Source organism: Dryobates pubescens, chromosome 33 (genome assembly GCF_014839835.1).
Source record: "Dryobates pubescens isolate bDryPub1 chromosome 33, bDryPub1.pri, whole genome shotgun sequence".
NCBI classification, from domain to species: domain Eukaryota; kingdom Metazoa; phylum Chordata; class Aves; order Piciformes; family Picidae; genus Dryobates; species Dryobates pubescens.
Genome location: NC_071644.1, coordinates 4,284,601 through 4,305,633, shown reverse-complemented (window position 1 = coordinate 4,305,633; position 21,033 = coordinate 4,284,601). Strand labels below are relative to the sequence as shown.

Sequence of the window (21,033 nt, the reverse complement as noted above, 5' to 3'; positions counted from 1 at the left end):
TGCTTTACACACTTTGAATGGTCCTGAGGAAGGCCACACAGACCTTTTCCCCACTGCTTTCCTTGCAGTTTTTAGGTCTGTTTCAAGGCTACACACTCACGGGTGCCCAAGGGAAGAAAATCCAGGCAGGGACAATCAGTTTGAACAGTAAACCAATAATAAATCTTGTTAAATGAAATCTAGAAGTATTGGTTACTAAATGAGGAGGCAAGACAGGCCAAGCTTTGAGATGTCAAAAAGTTGTATGTATTTATTCAGCTGGTTTGGTGTTTTTTTTCACTTATGTTGTTGTATCTGTCCTGTGCCCAGCGCCGTGCTCGGAGTTAATGAGGAGCCTCTCACACGAGATGTACAGGAGCTGTACGTGAACTCGCATTAAACCCTTACCCCACCGTGAGGCCGTCCCTGTGTTTGATTACTGCGGCGGGGGGCGGGGCCTTGGGACTACCGCTCCCGTAGTGCCTCGGGAGGGGCCCGCCCGGCGCACGGCGATGACTCCGGCCGCCTGGCGCAGCCTCAGTGACAATGCCGTGGGGGTAACATGGCGGCCTTACGGGAGCGGCGGTGAAGGTGAGGGGTGGGGCGGTGGCTGACGGTAAGAGAAGAAGCCGCCGCTGGAAGCCGGGCCGGGCTTTCGGGAAGGCGGCAGGGAAAGGGGCAGGGGAGAAGGCGGACGCGGCGGGGCACGCGAGAGGGGCGCTTCCCGCCCTTTGCTGGCGCGCGCCGGCCGCCTCTTGCCGCCTCAGGTCTGAGGGGAAGGTGAGGGCGGCAGCCCAGGGCATCTGCCCAGCGCATCCTCCGGGCACTGGGATGGCCGGGGAGCAGAGCCTGGCCGATCAGCGAGCTTGGCAGTCTGTGTCCTTCATCCCCTGGTCCCTGTGCCACAGGAACGGAACGGGGTGGATTCGGCGTCGGTGGGAAAAGCTACGGGACGGAGGCAAGGGAGAAGGCAGGGAAACTGCAGTCGTTCCTGTTCAAGAGCGACTTAGCTGACCATGTCCGACTGGTGAACACGTAACTCATCCAGAACGTAAGTGGAGGATCGGGAGAAGTGATCTCTGGGGGTCTATTTATTGGAAGAGAGAAGGAAAGATAATTTCTTAAATTTGTGATAGATAATTTCCAGCTGTCAGAAGTGGTGCGATTTCCTTGTGAAATAAAGAAGACTGGGTTTAAAACACGTATTTATCTAGCTCTTGGTAAGATGCTTAGTTGGACAGCTGTTGGCACTTGGTGAGCCACCCTTATTTATTGGATTTTTCTCTGTAGCGCAATGTCCCTGTTGTTCACTCGTTCCAACTCAATAGTTGCAGTGAAGAAGGATAAAAGACACATGGCTGAGGTAAATGCTTCTCCACTTAAACATTTTGTCACTGCAAAGAAGAAAATCAATGGCATCTTTGAGCAGTTGGCTGCATACATCAATGAGAGCTCCTCATTCCTGGAAGGTAAGCTGAATTCTTCAGCTGCAAGTGCATAATGGTGCTTTGCCTACAATCACAGACCAAAACCCCTTCCATCCATTAAATGTTTAGCTAGTAAGCCGTTTTTAATAAAATGTTAGCAAGTTACACAAGGTCCTGTAGGTTCCTTGCCTATAATTCTTTCTATATTCTTGCTTAGGCATGTTATTGCTTGTGACATGTAGCTTATGCCAGTAATTGGCTTTAATGACTTAAGACACATAGAGAAGATTTTTAAGGGTGCTGAAGTGTTTGAAGTGTTGGCTGTGTTCTGTTTAAGGTAGTCCAAAGTATCTAGAATGATTCCTAGCTACATAACACAGACCAACTGATAAATGTTAACGCAAAATGGCCTCACATGTAATGCTGTGTGTCAGGATTACCCACATAGGTTTGGGACACAGATGAACATTTAGTTACGTGTGTTATATTGTGAGATGTTTCACCCAGTACCGAGACAGGTGACTTCTGGAATTCAGAGATGTAATGTATTTTAATTTTAGAAACACACAAGAATATCGAGCTTGATCCTGTCACCACAGAAGAGCAGGTACTGGAAGTCAAAGGCTACCTGTCCAAAGTCAGTGGTATTAGTGAAGTGTTGGCAAGACGACACATGAAAGTGGCTTTTTTTGGAAGGTGGGTAACGTGCTTATTGCCTACGCTCCCTGCTCAGTAAGGCAACTGACATCTTTAGGACTGTAGGCAGTGAAAATATTTATAGAAACACTGGTGCTGCAGCCTTTGCTTGTAATGTGCATGTCCCTGGTATTAGTCATCTCGTAAACTGGAAACAAATGTAGCATGTAATTCTTTGGTTTGGAAGAATTCGTAAAAAATGGAGCAGGCTTTTTGTAAGTTGCCTATAGCAACTAAATTGTTTATGCTTCTGACTGCTTGTGTTTAGAGGTCTTGCTTTCTGTAATAGCAAAATGAGTATACCTGAATCCTGGCAGTCTAGCTATACTATTCTTTACCCTGACTTCAGGACAAGCAATGGGAAGAGCACTGTGATAAATGCCATGCTATGGGACAAGGTCCTTCCTTCAGGCATTGGACACACCACTAATTGTTTCCTGCGCGTAGAAGGGACAGATGGACATGATGCTTTCCTGCTTACTGAAGGCTCAGAGGAAAAGAAGAGCGTTAAGGTACAATTTCCTGACGCATAAGATAAAGGAGAAGAGCACTTTAAGAATGCTAGAATGGAGAAGGAACAAGAAAATTTAAAGCACTATGAATAAATTTCCCAGTTAAGAATTTTAATAATTGAAGTAGTAAAGGTGAAGAACAGGTTTATGTTAGATGTAAGAAGGGAGAAACGGAGCGAGTTACAGGATGAAGCTTTTTCATTTTATGAAAAAGATTGTCTCATTTGTCAGTGACAGCATGGAACCAAAGCAGTGACTCAGGAAGTTCTGAGCTCTGTTTGACTAACAGAAGACACAGACATCCTGATAATTCCTCTGTAGCCTTTCTTGACAGGAAAACTTCTCAAATTTATTGGGCATTTGCCTTTGGACTGGGAGACTCAAGCAAGTTTTATGTATAAAACCTCCCAGACTGATTTGGAATTGGATTTTATCTTAAATTGCCTGTGAACAGCCCTGAAGGGAACATAATTGTGTTAATGGGTCTTAGCTAGAGGAGATGTTATAAATTACTCATCTTTTTACTAGACAGTAAACCAGCTGGCTCATGCCCTTCATCAAGATGAACTTCTGAATGCTGGCAGCCTGGTCAGTGTAATGTGGCCCAATTCCAAATGTCCTCTCTTAAAGGATGACCTGGTGCTGATGGACAGGTGAGAAATACCTTTCCTTCCTTTGCTGCTTATTGCAGATTAATTACAGAAATGTCAATTTAACAAATATCAATTTAACAAACACCAAGGAAATTGACCTAGTTCAAATTTATGACACTGACTAAAGTCCTTTGGTGCAGCTGGCAGTCAGTGTTTCTTTTGATTGGTACTTCCTGTTTGTCTGTACTCTGTGTCACCTCAGGATACTGTAGCTCAGTCTGGGAAATTAATGCTCTGAAAAGCTGAAGCACAGCTCTTATTAATCCTTCTTACTCTGTTTTTGCTGTTTCCACAGCCTAGTAATGTCTCTTCTGTTTTTATTGCTAGCCCTGGCATTGATGTAACTACAGAGCTGGACAGTTGGATTGACAAATTCTGTCTAGATGCTGACGTGTTTGTTCTGGTGGCAAATTCGGAATCAACACTGATGCAAACAGTACGTACAAGTCCACTTCAAGTCCATTTGGGTAAAAGTTTAAAAATGACAAACAAAAAAGGACATCTTAACCTGAAGAGGTTTTGTTCTGATTTGCTTAGGAGAAACAGTTCTTTCACAAGGTGAATGAACGTCTGTCTCGACCCAATATATTTATTTTAAATAACCGCTGGGATGCATCTGCCTCCGAACCAGAGTACATGGAAGAGGTTTGTGATGTGTTTAAATTCCTTCTCTTTGTATGGGTATTGGAGACTCCATTTTTTTACTTTGGTCCTTGTGGGTAGCATCATAAAGTGCTATGTGTGATTGTTACACAATTTGGGGTTTTAGTACCATAGAGAGTAGAAGGGGTATAAACTAGGGATCAAGACATGACTCTTGACATTTCTGAGCTGGAAATCAAGAGTTTCATAGGGGCCTTTTGAAGTTGGATCACTTTGATATGCTCTGGAAGATTCCATAAAAAAGACAAGTTGTTTCTTACCTTTTTCTTAATTCTTTTGTATTGATGGTTTAGACCAGCAGAGGGCACCTGGGTGCTTGCTCTAACTGAGAGATGGAGCATAAAGTGGATTTAACTGATGTGAGCTTTGTCTTGGTTATCCCTCAGGTGCGCCGGCAGCACATGGAGCGCTGTACCAGTTTCCTAGTGGATGAGCTGGGTGTGGTGGATCGAGCCCAGGCAGGAGACAGAATTTTCTTTGTGTCTGCAAAAGAAGTGCTGAATGCCAGGATTCAGAGAGCTCAAGGGATGCCAGAAGGAGGTGAGGAAGCTAACAGAAACTTCCCATTTTCTCATAGTGAAAAAAATAGATACTGTCTTTTTCCAAAAGGTGGATGAAATTGGGGTGAGCGGTCAAAACAAAGAGGCGATTTAGCAGCACTTTCTGCATTGACTTAAAGATGAAGCAGGAATGTTTCCTGATGTCCATCATCCAATTGCTTTCATAAAACTTAAGAGGTTGTTCTGTACTTTCTTTCTCCCAGGTGGAGCATTGGCAGATGGATTTCAAGTAAGAATGTTTGAGTTTCAGAACTTCGAGAGAAGATTTGAGGTGAGCTTTGAGTGTAAACTTCTTTTTAGATTTTAGTCCTGAAAGGCTGGGGACTAGAGTTTATAGATGTGGAGTGGGACTGCCTTTTGGAAATAAATTCTACAGGAAGGAGAAGCTGTGTTAGTCTGCTTCTGCCTGCTGCTAATCTTGGGCTGCATTTTATGTACAGGAATGCATCTCACAGTCAGCAGTAAAAACAAAATTTGAGCAGCATACGGTGAGAGCAAAGCAGATTGCAGAAGACGTTCGTCTCATCATGGATTCTGTGCACGTTGCTGCCCAGGAACAGCGGTGAGCAGAGCTGATGCTTGGTGCTTGCATAACTGAAGCTTCTGTCCTGGGAGAAACTTAGGGGAATATGAGCACTCAAAACGCAAAGCAGAATACAGCATTTATCTGAGGTTTTGGTGGACAATTTTCTTTCTTTTCTACCAGAGTTTACTGTCTGGAAATGCGAGAGGAACGACAGGAACGTTTGGGATTCATTGACAAACAGCTGGAGCTGCTTACTTATGATTACAAGCGGAAAATAAAGCAGATCACAGAAGAAGTGGAGAGGCAGGTAAGGAATATATAGATAAACAGAAAATACAGAGAATAAACAGAAAAGGCCTATTCATTATTCACAACTCTTGTGTTGCTTCATTCTTTTCCTGTCTGTAATGTAACAGCAGAGAGTCACATACTTCTCAGCTATGTTCTTTCTTTGTCAGTCACCACCATTGTATTTTGCTGTTGGCACATGGGCCACATGGCACTGCACAGTCATGGTGCCTGGAGAAATGCTTATTGAGAAATGCAGGTTTCAGTGGGGGGTTGCTACAGAAACCCTGTTCTCTGCTGTTTCTCTAGGTGTCAAATGCAATGGCAGAAGAAATCAGACGGCTTTCCGTGTTGGTGGATGAATACCAAGCAGACTTCCATCCTTCTCAAGTAGTGCTTAAAGTTTACAAGAGTGTAAGTGATGTTTGCTTTTTACAGGTTGCTTAAGCAATTTTGAGAAGGCTTTTTTGACTTTTTTTACTCTGAGTGCCAGCTGTTTAAGATGCTTAAAATGTTTCCAACTAAGGCACGGGTTAAGCTTTCATATTGTGAAAAATCTTTCTTTATAATGTCTCTTGGATACCTTCTGTAAAAAGTGGAGATCTTAAAAAATAAAGAAGAATTAGATTTATTTAATTTTTTTAAATGAGCTGAGTGATAAATCGATACACACTCTGTATTGTATTGATAGGTCAAACAGCACTTTTCCTACACCACAGAGCACATGTGAGATTTTTTGATTTGCATTTTCTTCTGCACTGAAGAGTGGGGGAAAGATGAAAATGATATTAGAACAGTGGGCAGACAAACTTATGTTCTCCTGTTCTGGGAGGGTTTTTTAACTGGCAGCCTGAATCTTGGCTATATTTATTTTAAGCTCAATAACACTTTCTTTCTTTGTCAGGAGCTGCACAAACACATTGAGGAAGGTCTGGGCCGTAATATGTCAGATCGTTGCTCCAATGCAATCACAACATCCCTGCAGACGATGCAGCAGGAAATGATAGGTCAGTTCAGCAGGCAGCATTTGCTTTTCTCTTCCCTTTAACTGTGCAAAATAACTAGGTAGATGTTCCAGGTTTCTCTTTAATCTGATGGCTGGTGTGCAGCCATCTTAGTTTCTGTTTTGACTAGTAATGCTGTTAGGTGGAGACTAAAGCTTTTTCCACTCTGTCTGAACTCATGAAGTGATTAGCTAATGAATATGTACCCCCAGCTTAGTCTCCATTACAGAGAGGAACTGTGACTTTGGATACTTGAGAGAGCCAAAGTCCTAGTGCAGTATGACCAGGTGCCTGTCTGAATGCAAACTTTAATAGCAGGGTGGTGCCTGAACACCTTCAGAACTGGCCTTCATATTCTGTTTTCTGAGCTGCTATTGTAAACTTCAGCAGCTACCTGTAAGGATTTAGGAAGATCCATGGAAATACTTCCTTCTGGGCTGACCTGAAGAGCTAACAATTGAATGGTAATTCACCATGTATCTCAACACGCTTGGCATTAGGAAGTTTAAGGTACTAAGAAAAACAACTGTGGAGGATGGAACAACCCATAACCATCCTGATTACATAATGCAAATCCAGTTAATTCTTGTGAACTCAGAATCCATTTTTGAGTGTTTCTCTGTTCTGTCTGTGCAGATGGCTTAAAACCCCTTCTCCCAGTCTCTTTGAGGGGCCAGATAGACATGTTAATTCCCCGACAGTGCTTCATGCTCAGCTATGATCTGAACTGTGACAAGCTTTGTGCTGACTTCCAAGAGGACATAGAATTCCATTTCTCTCTTGGATGGACAATGCTGGTGAACAGGTTTTTGGGACCAAAGAATGGTCGTCGAGCCTTGATGGGCTATAATGACCAGGTAAGATGCCTGGCTGAATGGTGGGGACAGAGGTGATATTCGTCATTTCAGTGGCTGCTGAAGTCTTTGGTGGGAAAGGCAGTGACTTGACTTCTCTTATTCTGTACTTTGTCTTTGTTTTTTGTTTTGTCACTGCTTTTCTAATTAGGTTCAACGCCCCTTAACACCAGCAAATCCCAGTCTGCCTCCTTTGCCTCAGGGCTCCATGACCCAGGAAGAACTCATGGTGTCGATGGTGACTGGACTGGCCTCATTAACTTCCCGAACTTCCATGGGAATCATCGTGGTTGGTGGTGTGGTGCGTTGACAATCTGAGCAGCATTATAGACATAATGTTGGAAAGTGCTTGCACTGCTGAATCTTGTAGAGATTTGCTAGTCACAGATTGTGAAGTACTTTCTCCTTTGATCTTCCATTTGAGTATAAATACTGAGCTTATTTGGCATAGCACGTTTGGAGCCAGGGTGGTTGTGAAGTATCTTACAAAATCATTAAGTAGGCTCTGATTTTTTTGTGAAGATAAATAAAATAGGATATTTTTCTTTGCCCATGTTTTCCCTTGTGCTTCCTTTAGGTCTGGAAGGCTGTGGGCTGGAGGCTGATTGCTCTCTCTTTTGGCCTTTATGGGCTCCTTTATGTATACGAGCGGCTCACCTGGACCACGAAAGCAAAAGAGCGAGCTTTCAAACGGCAGTTTGTGGAGTATGCTAGTGAGAAACTGCAGCTCATCGTCAGCTACACAGGCTCTAACTGCAGCCACCAAGTCCAACAGTGAGTTGCCTGTATTCAGTTAAAACGTTGCCTAAATTGGTTTTCTTGTAGTAGCTTAGCAGTAGTGGCGGGATTGTGAGCTCTAGGCAAGCAGTTGGACTTGATGATCTCAAAGGTCTCTTCCAACCTCAGTAATTCTAGGATTCTCTGTAACTGTGTTGGGTTTCTTGTGGTTTGGGTTTTTTTTTTTAATGGTGTTCTCTGTTAAAACAAGGTAAGTGTGCATATTGAATTCCAGATCTCAAAACATGTAACAGTGCATGTGTTTTAAAATATGACAGTTTTTTGAATCACCCATGTAGTATTTGGGTGCTGTTAAGCATTGGTCTTAATGTTCTTCTGTCTCAAATCAGTTTGCTGTGATGCCCTAAAATATTTTTGTCCAGAAGTGCAAAGATGAACATCTGAGTCAGTATCACTACCACACATCAAAGGGATTTATTTATTCCTTGAATTTGCTGCTTGATCTTACTTTCCATCATACCAAACCATTCTCCTTTCATAGAGAGCTTGCTGGAACGTTTGCTCACCTGTGTCAGCAAGTGGATGTCACACGGGAGAATCTTGAGCAGGAGATTACTGCCATGAATAAAAAAATTGAGGTTCTGGACTCACTACAGAGCAAAGCAAAGCTGCTCAGGTGAGATTTTGTTATCCCACAGACATTTGCATGCAGTTGTTTGTTTTTTTTATGTGGCTGCCCTGGGATGTTCTGATTGGGGTGTATCTGAGTACAGTCCTTCCGTCATAGTATTTGATGTGCAGACATCATCATCTTTTCCTGCCCTTTCACTATGTATTTTCCCATGTACTGCTGACAGTCATTTAAATTGTCTGTCTCACAAAACACCTTTTCTTTCATGTTTTGGGTTTGTTTGGAATTGGCAGTTCCTTTATATTTATCACATCATACAGTCCTCTACACCTCAGACTTATACAGGCTATTAGAAAATCATGCACAGCCTCACCCCCCACTTTTGTACAGAGTTATGTAATGGTTTTATTCACCCTGCAAAAAAGGCTGTCAGGTGAAATGCTTTTGAACATTCCTTACCTACACAGTAAGACCAAAGTGAAGTTGTGAACAAGATCTTGTTTTGAACGTCTAAGCCAAGGGACTGTTAGCAGGCAAATGTTCCTGAGCTGAGGAAGGGTGAGGGATGATAGCACTTTGGAATGGACCTCTAGCCCTGCTGTTCACTCATTTCAGCCATGCTTCTTTCAGATGGGCTTGAGAAGAACTGGTTTATGTCACCTAACAGAGGCTTTCTGTCCTTGCAGGAATAAAGCGGGTTGGCTTGACAGTGAACTCAACATGTTCACACATCAGTACCTGCAGCAAAGCAGATAGTGTGGGAAGAAGAGAAAAGCAACACTGTTTCCCTTCAGTGCTCTCTTAATTACTGCAGAGAACATGGTGGGTGATGGAATTCCCTAAAGGGAATGAGCAAAAGCCTATTGCTGTTTCCAGTTGCTGTGTGAACAATAGGATTCTGCTGCCCTGTTTCACGTCCCACCTCTAAACACTAGCTGTTTATAAGTCTTTGTTTTCCTTCTTGTGAGACCAGGCTACTTGAGAAGGAGTGTGTGCTAGGTTAAAAGTTGTTCTAACACATCTCAATGGAGTAATTAATTTTACTTCATGGAGATAAAATTTCTGACTTCCAAGTCCCAAGAGAAGCAGGCGTGTGTGCACAGACATAGCGATGGTTTCACAAAGCATTTGTAGCCCCTGCAGGCCTATCTCCTGGGTTAATACTCCCTTACTCTAGAACACAACAGAGAATCACCCTGGCCCTTCATAGAAAGGTTTATTACTGTCAGTATGTTTAAACCTAGGAACAAAACCAGTCTCTCTTCTAGAGAGACAGACTCTGCTTTGGTTAAGCTTATCATCTTTGGAGTTAGGATCTTCCTCTTAAGAGCTCTTTGATGGTGCAGTCTGGCCCATTTCATGCTACAGACAAATAGTGTGTGAAGATGTAACTAGTTCCTGTGAAGGAGGTAGTCCTGGTAACTTGGCAGCTTGTGGAGGAAGACAAATAGGAAGGAAAATTCAGTTGGCAGAATGTAATGAACTACCTTAGGAGAGGAGTTGATGAATGTGAAGTTTTTGTTGGAAATGCACAGTTGTGTTTCTGGAAGCAAGCCCTAGGAATTCCATTACCACTATTTGGCCACAAGAACAGCACGTGGATTACAAGCTGTAAGAGATTTTGCTTCATTGTAGAGTTCCCATAGGCTGTTACAGTCCATGCAGTAATATGATTTGATGTTCTTCTTCTGTTAAAGGGATGAGAATGAGCTGGCAAATGCAGCTCCTCTGGTTCTGGGGAAAGGCCCATCCCTTGTATTTCATACCAGGGCAAGAATCAGTTATGGCAGCTTATTTTTTTAAAAACATTATTTATTTAAAAAGAAATGAAATTATTAATTTTGTTTTGCCCTGAAGCAGTTTTGAATTTGGAGTATAAGATTTGAGAATTTTAAGGAATTGAGTCTCTTCCTGTTGGATTAAACAGAGGGGAAATTCCCACTGATTTCAGCAGTACCAGGATTAGGTCCTGTGTAGCAGTTTCTTTTCCTCTTGATGGATCAGTATTTTGCCATGTGTTGGGTATGACCTTCCTGTTCCTCACAAAGTTGTCTGGTAAATTCAGAATCAGATCCTGTAGTTTTGAGGTTAGTGACAACATCAATATGTTCAGCATCACACTTCAGAGAATATGGATCATCTTAGAGCAGTGGGGTGGATTTTCTTAATGGCAATGAGACTTTTCAGTTGTAATGGTATGAGCTGGCCTTAGGATTTTTCCTTCATGCTCAGGTGTGAGCATATGTGCCTGTGACAAGACCCATGTTCCATGTGTTGTGAAAGTTCCAGAAAGAAGAAGCTGCCTGTTGGAGTAAAAATAGTGAGATGTCAGTAAGTACTTTCAGCTGTTCTGAGATTTGTAGTAAGGCTTGAAGTATCCTGATTGTGTAGGTGCTGGTAGTGAGACTCATTACATCCTTGGCATGCAGGAAGCAAACGCTTTTCACTCCAGCAGACACCTTTGAATCCAACCAAACTGAAAAACCACTTTGATCAGAGGACTTCACTGACCTTGGTCAGTTTGCTTAGGCAACCACCAGGACATAAATACGGCTTGGATCAGACCTGAGGATGAGTAAGGCAGAATTTTGTGTCCTTGCCTCTAGAAATGTGTTCTCTGGGATTGTGGTGAAGTCTACTGGAGTCAGTGGAGACATCCACTCTTGTTCTGCTACAGGTATCATGTGAATCAGTTCAAATCTCTCTCTCACTCTCTCAGGCTATCACATACACAGTTATAATCTGTGTGCTGTGCCTTTGAGTTAAAACACTGAGCCCATCCCTGATGCACCAGGAAATTGTCACCTCCAGGTAGAGGGAGATAATGTGGTGCTGCTTAGCAGCTCTGAGCTACCTGAAGTGCTGACCTTGCTTTTGAAGATGTGATGTTAGCATCTCTTCAGCAGGCCTTTAGGGGAAATCTGATAAGTGAGCTGATCTTTAAGCTAGTATCTGATCTGTAAAGGGAAAAGAGATTGATGGGTTCTCAGAATCTGGTGTCTTGCCAATGAGTGTGTTTGTGACCAGTTCACATTTCAGGGGTGTAGGCATTCTCACGGCAGTGCTGAAACCCAACCTAGAGAGAGAGAAAGAACCACTTGAATTTTTTAAGAAGCAAAACTGCTAACATGGGAGGGAAGATTTTTTTAAATGTGTGTGTAACCCTTGTCCCTAGAAGCCCAAATGATCAAGTATCACACTTTTAACAGAAAGGCCCACGAGCTGGATTCCTCTTAAACGAAATACAGCTCTACCTCTTCTAACGCAGAGTGGTGGAGGGATGAACACTACCAAGCAAGGAGGCTGTTCTCGTCTGATTTTCTTAAATGATCAACTAATCCTTAGAACAGGCAATTCCAAAACCACTCTTCCCCAAACTCTTGCTAAAGAAGGACATCTAAATGCACTTTATCTTATTGCTGCTACTTGTTTTTTCTCATTGTGTCATGCTGATGGAGCTCTCAAAATCCTCTTAACAGTGAGTTTTCTCTCTGCTGTATTTAAGGTGATAGATTTGCATGAATTATTCCTGTATCAATGCTATAAACAATGGAAACCAAAATAAAAATGAATTGGAGAAACAGTTCTGCGCCTCATAATGAGAAGTCTACGTAGAAGGTAGGCAGGGGAACCGTGCTGGGAACTGTAGGGGTGACAGCAGTGACCTTTGTGTGTTCACTGGAAATTCACAAGGGGACTGGTGGTGCTGAGTTATATGGTAGGAAGTTTGTTTCTGAAATTACACGAAATATGTCGCTATTGAATCAGTTTTATGACAATATTGTAGGAAGTAAGGGCCAGTGGCAACTCCTGCGTTTAAAGAGGCCGCAATTGTGGTGCGTGAGCATGCTCAGGCGATAGGACGTGCGTGCTAGAAACGGCAGATTCCACTGATCGGTGCTCCGAGCAGCTCCCCTGGGGCAGCTGGGGAGCGAGGCCCGATCAGACCACGAGCTGTGGTGATTTAATGAACCCAAAAGAGGGGAGTTTTGGGGCCGTGACTCGCTGCTCCAGCCCCTGCCTGGCCTCAGTCCGCCGGTCAAGAGGGGCCGCCTCTTCCCCCGCGGCTCAGGGCGGGCCGGGCCGGGCGCCTCCGAGCCCCGCGCATGCCGGGAGCTGCGGGGCGGGCCCAGCGCGGGAACGGTGGGGCCGGGGCCGTCCGGGGGAATCCCAGCGGTGGTGAACCGAGGGCGGGGATCCCCCCGCCGCAGGATCGCTGGGCGGCTCGGAGCAGCCAGGTACGGTGCAGGTGGGCCCAAAAACACGGAGTCGGTGTGGGGCGGGCGTAGGGCGTTTGAACGGCCGGGCCGCGTGGATTCGCATCTCTGCGGAAGGAGGGCGGCCGGGTACTGCCGGCTGCTAAGCTGACTTCTGGGACACCGAGGGGGAACGTTGCAACGCTCGAGGCTGCGTCTCTTTCCTCCTGGGCGAGGGAACCGAACCAGTGCGTCTGCGCGGAAACGGCGCTGGGAAGCGCCGCCTGGGTGTTCGGCAGCTTTCCTGTGGACATGAGCGGTCGTAGCTCCGAGACGACCATTATTTTTAACTGCCAGAGGCTAAGCAAGTGATTCGGGTTAAACCACTTCCATACGCTTGAGCCTCTGGTCTTGAGCATGAAGAGCTAACACCTTCCTGTCGATTATCTGAGTAACTCCTAAGGAGATTCCGACTGGAATCCAGAAGGCAACTTTTCACAGTGAGAGCAGTTAGACACTGGAATACTCTCCCAAGAGAAGGCGTAGATTCCCCTACATTGGACAGTTTTAAGACTCAGCTTGATAGGGTGCTGGGCCATCACGTTTAAACTATATTATCACCTGGAAAGGTTGGACCAGATAATCCTTGTATTCCCTTCCAACCTGGTATTCCAACTGGGCCTGTCAGCTTGATCTCAGTGCCAGGGAAAATTATGGAGCAGATCATCTTGGAGCAATCACTGTGCACCTGAAGGATGGCCAAGGGATCAGGTCCAGCCAATGTGGATTTAGGAGGGGCAGGTCCTGCCTCTCCAACCTGATCTCCTTTTATGATCAGGTGACCCATCTGGTGGATATGGGAAAGGCTGTGGATGTAGTCTACCTGGACTTCAACAAGGCCTTTGACACCGTTCCCCACAGCAAACTCCTGGCCAAGCTGTCAGCTCATGGCTTGGACAGCAGCACTCAGTGCAGGGTTAGGAACTGGCTGGAGGGCCAAGCCCAGAGAGTGGTGGTGAATGGTGCCATCTCCAGCTGGAGGCCAGTCACTAGTGGTGTCCCCCAGAGATCAGTGCTGGGCCTCATCCCGTTTAATATCTTCATTGATGATCTGGATGAGGGAATAGAGTCAGTCATTAGAAAATTTGCAGATGACACCAATTTGGGGGCAGGAATTGATCTGTTAGAGGGTAGACAGGCTCTCCAGAGGGACCTTGACTGGCTGGACAGATGGGCAGAATCCAACATGATGTCATTTAACAAGTGGCAGGTGCAACACTTTGGCCACAACAACTCCATGCAGCACTACAGGCTGGGGTTGGAGTGGCTTGAGAGCTGCCAAACAGAAAGGGACCTGGGGGTACTGATTGACAGCTGGCTGAACGTGAGCCAGCAGTGTGCCCAGGTAGCCAAGAAGGCCAATGGCATCCTGGCCTGGATCAGGAATGGTGTGGCCAGCAGGAGCAGGGAAGTAATTGTGCCCCTGTACTTAGCACTGGTTAGGCCACACCTTGAGTCCTGTGTCCAGTTCTGGGCTCCTCAATTTAAGAAGGACATTGAGAGACTTGAACGTGTCCAGAGAAGGGCAACGAGGCTGGGGAGAGGCCTCAAGCACAAGCCCTACGAGGAGAGGCTGAGGGAGCTGGGATTGTTTAGCCTGGAGAAGAGGAGGCTCAGGGGAGACCTTCTTGCTGTCTACAACTGCCTGAAAGGAGGTTGTAGCCAGGTGGGGGTTGGTCCCTTCTCCCAGGCACCCAGCACCAGAACAAGAGGACACAGTCTCAAGCTGCACCAGGGGAAGTTTAGGCTGGAGGTGAGGAGAAAGTTCTTCATTGAGAGGGTTGTTAGCCATTGGAATGTGCTGCCCAGGGAAGTGGTGGAGTCACCATCCCTGGACGTGTTAAAAGAGGGGCTTGGATGTGGCACTTGGTGCCATGGTTTAGTAGTCAGGAGGTCTTGGGTGACAGGTTGGACTTGATGATCTTTGAGGTCTTTTCCAACCTTACTGATTCTATGATTCTATGCTGACAGTAGATCTCATCTGGTAAAACCCTCACAGAAAGTCCCTTGACTAACGTTATTTTTGGAGTATTTGCTTTCTGATGAGCAATGACGAGAGGATGCTGTTAGCTTTGTGCTGTGAATACTGTGAGAACTCCTGCGATCTCCAATTTTGTGCTCAAGACTGGCAATTTTGTGTCCAGTAGTGCACCTCTGACATTTCTTGTAACAAAAAAAGCTGTAGTTTTTCAGTTGCTAGCACTGCTCTTCGTTGCTCCCAGTGCCTGGTACACCGCACACATGTGTGATTCCTCATGCCCAGTTGTCAAGGTAGCAGACAGAAAAATCCAGTTAGCTTTGGAGACTGATTTAGGGATCCTTTGAAGCAAAAGGTCCTAGAAAAGTACATAGTTAGGAACAAAATTAATCAGGCTAGCCAAAAGCAGTGGGAGTTTATGTTTAAGGTTTGGTTTGTTTAATAAACCATTTTCTGGAAATTGACAGGAGCTTGTGATGTGAAATAGAATGGCAACAACCTTCCAGTTAAACTAAGCTTTATTTGTCTCGTTATTAACTTTTCCCTCCTTTTTCTGATTAAAGGGTAGTAATAGTTGGTGATTAATGTGTGGGATTGGAATTGTCTGAGCCACAGTCCTGAGTCATAACAGCCTTTTGGAGTGGTCCTGCTTGGGGTATGTGTAGGACAGTATTGTTAATTCTTTTGTATGTAATAAATATATTCATTGTTCATATTTAGAACTTAAAAACATGACAGTATTATCACAATACAAATTTTGATGCTCAAAAAAGAACATTAAAGCAGAATTATATAAGATAGTCCTAAATATCAGCTTCTGAACAGTGTGTCATTTACTTGGCTTTTGGATGTGACCCTTTTGCCATGTTTACTGTTTCCCCTGTAAGAGTGTCTTGTCTCTGTTCAGTCAGCTATCAGTTTCTGAGTGCCAAATAGTCAGCAGCACATCTGAGGGGGGAGAAGTACACAGTGGTGTTAGTTCTGAGTGTACGGAGTTGTGGGACTGGCTGATTTCTCAGGAGCAATGATCAACGCTCCCAACGTTCCAAGAGCTGTAAGTGGCTTTTACAAAAGGTCCTCTGAAAGTGCTTTCTTCTGAGTCTGCTTCTTTACTTAATGCTTCTGGTTATGACATTCACCCTTCCTTTGGCTTTACAGGAAAAGTGCTTTCATAGGATGGAGTCAGAGCACCTGAAGAAGCTGCGTCAGGCCAACCGGGACCTTCTGCAGAGGCTGAGAATGAAGCAGGAAGAGATCAGGAAAAGACTTCCAAGCAAGCCACGATGTCCAGCATCTCTTCATAACATAGAAACTACTGAAAGATTTGTCCCCTCCTCTACAAGAGGGGTATGTGTTGTGTCTGTGCTGGAAGTGCTGGGGAGCAAATGGACTGTGTATGATAAGAAGCAGGTCTGTCTATGGAGTGGTGTGGTAAAGGAGATACATGGACGTGGAGGAGCTGGCAGCACGTGGGATATGAAGTCCGTTGGAAAAGTAGCTAGACTTGTTTATTGTTTATCCTGTGGTCTCCAATATGTTCTTGCAAGGTGTTCAGAGATCAGGTCCTGCCTGAGAAATTTAAGTTTTGTAATCTAAGATAGGAATAAACATTGTAGAACATAATCCTATCGTTTGTTCAAAGCACAAAGGCTGAAAGTTCGCAGTTCCACAAGTTAGGAAAAGCTGCCTTTAGCTGGAAGTGAATCCTTTTCTTCTCTTCTCCAAACACTTAGTAATGTTTCAATAATGTAAGCATTTGGGGATTTTCTCCACAGGAATTTAAAGGGTAAGCAGACTAGAATGAGAAGTTGACTTTCTCTTGCTGTGTCCTTATGAAAGCTACTTGTAATGTGAATGGTGCCATGTGGCATGAGAGTCTCTGTCCTTACAGGAGGAGAATCAGGTCACTGCTGTGGAGCCTGGAGCTGACCCTGCAGTGCTGGTGTCTGTGGAGCCTGGAACTTCGGCAGCCAGAGCAGCCCTCTGTTCATCTCTTAAACACAGCAGCAATGACAGAGAGCTACAGCAGCAAGTGAACATGCAGGAAGCAGTAGGTTTGAATTCCAGCATTCCTGAGAAAGAAAAGGATGTTACACCAGTGTCTGCAGTCACTGTGTGTGACAGAGAAACCTCTGGAATAGACAGGGATGGCCATGCTCAAAGAAGTCCACAGGAAGAATCCTTCCTCCTGGGACATGGAGAGAAGAGCAGTCAGTCTACTCTACTACATGGTTTCCATGAGAAAAAACAGCTTGAAGGTCTTCTGGCCCCATCACTGAGCAGAACACAAAGTGAAGAGACCAGCAAGCAAGATGTGGTCATTGGAGAGCCCATAATCCGTAAATCAATCTTGATGTCCTCTCAGTCCAAAAAGTTGAAGGTAAATGGTGAAACCAGTGCCTTTCTGATTTGTGTAAATCAATAGAAAGATGGGGAGAAAGGGTCAGGAGAACATTATTTGCCCTGTTCCCACTACCTAAACTGGAAGATGAGGTCAAAGCTGTTCCTTAGCCCAGAAAACTGCAACGCTTCACTATAAGACTCCCTGTCATTTCCATACATGATGCCTCTGCTCAGGGAGAAGACCCTGGTGAGTGTTGCTGCTGCCAGCTTCTTTCTTTACATGAAAGGCAGGCTGTTGCCATGCTCTGCCTCCAAGATAGCATGGGTGGTCTGATGTTTGGGGATGTGTGATGCAGGGAAAACGGCATTTTGTTTCGGGCCTTGAAAGATACTGCCCCCTGCCTCCTTTTTCTGTTTTATGAATTTAGAAGATAAAGGGCTGGTGGGCAAATTATTGTAGAGGCATAGGTAGAATCCAGCCTCAAGCTAAGCCATAGCTGTTGTGTTTGAAGAGCTGCTAGTTCTCTCCTAAGCTGTACCTTTGAACATCCTGCTAGATGTATAGGGAGTCTTCATGAATTGTTTTCTTCCCAGAAGGAAGCTGGCCATGTGACTTTTCAGTCTGACCATGAGGAGTATACCATACCTGCGAGCAGCTGGTGTGCAAGGCCTTTCCTGGGCTATGACTGGATTGCAGGTGAATCTTAAACCTGATGTAAGGCTCTCAGCGTGCTGTGGCAGTGAGGAGTTAAAACCCAGTTTACAATCCCTTTAAGTTGAAGTGGGACAGAACTGCAGACCTGGAACCCACCCAGCAGGCCTTGGTAGAGGAGCTGCTGGAAATCCAGGCAGCAAGTGGCAAAGCTGAGTGGTGTCAGAAGGAATCAAAATTAATGCAATAAGGAACCCAAGCCACTTATTAAATCTCTGGCTTGACATGATGGCTCTTTTCATTATCCATTGTGGTGCTTCAGACTTTTGGTTGTTTTGACTGTTTGAAGCGAAGCTTGCTTTGGTGCTTTCCCAAATGTGGTAAATCCTTGAACTTGGCTCTTACCTTGGTGTTCTCAGGGCTCCTAGATACAAACTCTTCAGTAGCAGAAAAATCTGATCAATACTATGCTGAGCTGCAGGAGTTCCGACAGGCCAACAAAGACATGTGTATTCATGAGCAGCACACAGAGTAAGTGGGCATGGGAAAGGGCTCAAGTAGCATGTATTCTAGAGTAATGAGAAATACGGCCTGCTTGGAGAGAGGAATTGTAAGGGTGGCTTTGCAGGACTTTATTTGCCTCCTAGTCAGAAATGTATGCTGGAAAAAGCTGGGGCTGTTCAGAGGGCCTGCACCCCATCACTAACTGATCTGTTTGCATGTTTCTTTAGGCCCGAGGCTCTGTATGACTTAATTCCTGAGCAAGGACCAGATTTGATAACCAGTTCCCATAAGTGTAAGATCACATTTCTTTCTATCCCAGTTCTGTGAACAAACTGGGCAGTCTTTGCCTGTTGTTTTGAGAGTGTCCCACATCATGGAAGACACAGGAGAAGGAGTTATTTTTGGCTGCAGCTCCTAAATCAGATTCAGCTTCCTGCTCCAAAGACATTTGAGCCTTCCAGGGATCCTCTCTCAATCAGTGTCATCTTATTTTGTCAGGGTTTCTTGTAATTGGGTAATGTTCTCTTTTTAAGTTGAGGAGGCTGAAGTTTTGGTTTTGCTTTTTAGGAACTTGGTTTGGGACAGGAAACAAAAGATATTTCAGGAAAAGCAGCTCTTTCTGTGGAATGCATGTGTGTCACTGTGGTAGAACACAGCTTTGTTGACTGGGCTGAACCTTCTGACAAACTGGAAATCCCATGGTGGGTTGTTACTCTCCGGCAGGTGTTTACTGTTACCGATTAAACCAGCGCCTCTTCACTGTCCCTGTGGATTTGGAATCTGCCTGCCCCATCTGTAAGATCCCACGTGCTCAGCAGCCCCCAGGGACACTGGAAGAGCCAGCCTATGTCAGGTGGATAAGAATTATTGCTTTGGAATATGCAGAACTCAAGGAACAATAGGGAAGAAAAAGCTGATAATGTGAGAGAGAAAACAGGGTCCAAATAGCCCTGCAGGAGGTTGCAGTTTTCAAGGGAGAGGTATTTCTTGTTTAAAAACTTCCTACTTGTCTTGTCCATAAGCAGAAACAGTTTTAAGTCAGTGAGAAATGCATGCTTTATCTGACTTTGGTCCAGAAGCTGAATGTACATGGTAAGTGTCTCATGCCACATCCGATCCAGATCTGTTTGACTTGGTTCACTTTGGAATGATACTCTTGGATTCTGAGTGGGGAAGGTGTGCAAATTTCCTCTGCCTCATCGAAGGTGAAGACAATGATTTCCCTTCTGTGATTGCAGGGTCAGCATTCCCAGGGCTACCCTTAAGCCTGCCTACAAATACAAACCCCATCGCAGGAAGAGCTTTGAGCCAGCAGACAATCTAGCATTACCTTCGGTAAGTTGTTGTCTCCTGACAGGTACTGATGGCACAGCCCAGGCTGGGCATTGTTTCACAGCAGAAGGGAAGAGAATCTGTGACTCATTCCCCTGGCAGGGTTTCCACTAAAATTTCTGATCTGCATTACCAAGATAATAAGTGAAACTATTGATGTGGGCTTCTGAGTTCATACCTTCATGTAACTGGCACAAAGTATATGATACATCTCCAGATGCTTTACACTAAGAGAAGGAAAGTGCCATATGGAGCTGGGTACTTTGGGGCATGATTCAGCTGACTTATTTCAGGCATTGACCTTTGAACACAATAAAGCATACCTAAGAGTGCCAGTGATGCCTTTCACTCCATGAAGGAGTCTGAAAGGTAAACTGCTGAGAGGTATTCACAAGATACAGGGGACAGGCAAAACCAAGAGTGGAAAGGGGGGATTTAAAATTGGTTTTGTACAGCTGGTCCTGTATCCTAGACAATGCTACAGGCTGTATTACTAATCAAATCAAGCCCTGGCCTAGGGATTTCCAAGGAAGAGGTGGGAAGAAGCCTGGTTTTGAGGTTTAGGGTACTGGGTGAACCAGCTGAGACAGGTTCAGAGAGGTCAGGTACTTGAGTTCACAAAGCAGCAGGTTGGTTTAGAAAAGTGGAAGAGAGGATAGCTGTGCAGTTTTGCTTCATTAGAGAAGTCATAGTGGTGTCCTCAAAAATTAATTACCTGCTAAAACCTCCCTGTGCAGAAGTGATTTGGAACTAACAGGCCACAATAGATCAAAAAGGGCTCCAAGGCAGCATTCCCATCTCTTTTCACAGCATTGCCTGGCTGGCTGGGAAAATACCATCCCTTCCAGCACCCCCGTGCACAGCGATTTGGATCTGCGAGCTTCGCTGGAAGAGAAGCCCCCTCACTATCCTCCTCTGGTAAGAATAGCCCTGAGAGGGTCCTTGGAGATACTGGGAACTGCACAGATGGGGTTTGCAATCCTGTCTTTCTAAAGAGCATCATAATCGTGGATGGCTGAGCAAACCATAATTCCTGGAAGATTATTTGCTCATCTCCCCAGGCAAACATTTCTCTTCTGCTGCTGTGTAAATTAGTGTGCACAGACACAACAAGCAAATGGAACTGGCTGACAGGCAAAAGCCTGTCCAGCTCATGAGTCTTCATCAAAATTGAAAAAGTCACTTTGGCATTCTTTGATTAACATCCTCTGCATTTGTATTCCAGAACTCGGTGTCCTGAGTGTTAGGAAGAACCAGAACTGACCAGCTTCTGAGGCTGATCCACCTGACATGCTTCACGTCTCACAGTGCTTCTCAGCAGAGGGAGCAAAACAAACTTGGACACTACACAGAAGCTCCAAATTTAAGTGTGACTACCTCTCCTGTGAGCCACTGACTTCCATCACCCTGGGGAAGGGAAGGGCACATGGGGTGCAG

General features: G+C 44.9%; 2 protein-coding genes across 3 annotated transcripts; both read left to right on the top strand.

Moving 5' to 3' along the window:
* The first annotated feature begins 661 nt into the window (after nt 1-661).
* MFN2 (mitofusin 2) lies at nt 662-9,522 on the top strand. The gene is made up of 18 exons (XM_009906741.2): nt 662-1,030; nt 1,270-1,448; nt 1,967-2,102; nt 2,452-2,614; nt 3,143-3,267; nt 3,595-3,703; nt 3,805-3,912; nt 4,317-4,470; nt 4,694-4,761; nt 4,931-5,052; nt 5,197-5,323; nt 5,614-5,718; nt 6,209-6,311; nt 6,945-7,165; nt 7,314-7,463; nt 7,740-7,936; nt 8,442-8,576; nt 9,218-9,522. The coding sequence occupies exons 2-18, from the start codon at nt 1,274-1,276 to the stop codon at nt 9,285-9,287; spliced, it is 2,268 nt and encodes a 755-aa protein (XP_009905043.2). The 5' UTR covers nt 662-1,030; nt 1,270-1,273; the 3' UTR covers nt 9,288-9,522.
* Nucleotides 9,523-15,627: 6,105 nt separating this feature from the next.
* On the top strand, nt 15,628-20,931 carry MIIP (migration and invasion inhibitory protein). 2 transcript variants are annotated; one of them, XM_009906740.2, is made up of 10 exons: nt 15,628-15,819; nt 15,924-16,112; nt 16,657-17,145; nt 17,703-17,805; nt 18,180-18,291; nt 18,492-18,556; nt 18,988-19,117; nt 19,503-19,599; nt 20,407-20,514; nt 20,822-20,931. In XM_009906740.2, the coding sequence occupies exons 1-10, from the start codon at nt 15,790-15,792 to the stop codon at nt 20,834-20,836; spliced, it is 1,338 nt and encodes a 445-aa protein (XP_009905042.2). In that variant the 5' UTR covers nt 15,628-15,789; the 3' UTR covers nt 20,837-20,931. The 2 variants fall into 2 exon arrangements, with proteins under 2 accessions (XP_009905042.2, XP_054031940.1); XM_054175965.1 differs by lacking the exon at nt 20,822-20,931 and having other exon boundaries at nt 20,407-20,646.
* The last annotated feature ends 102 nt before the right edge of the window (nt 20,932-21,033 follow it).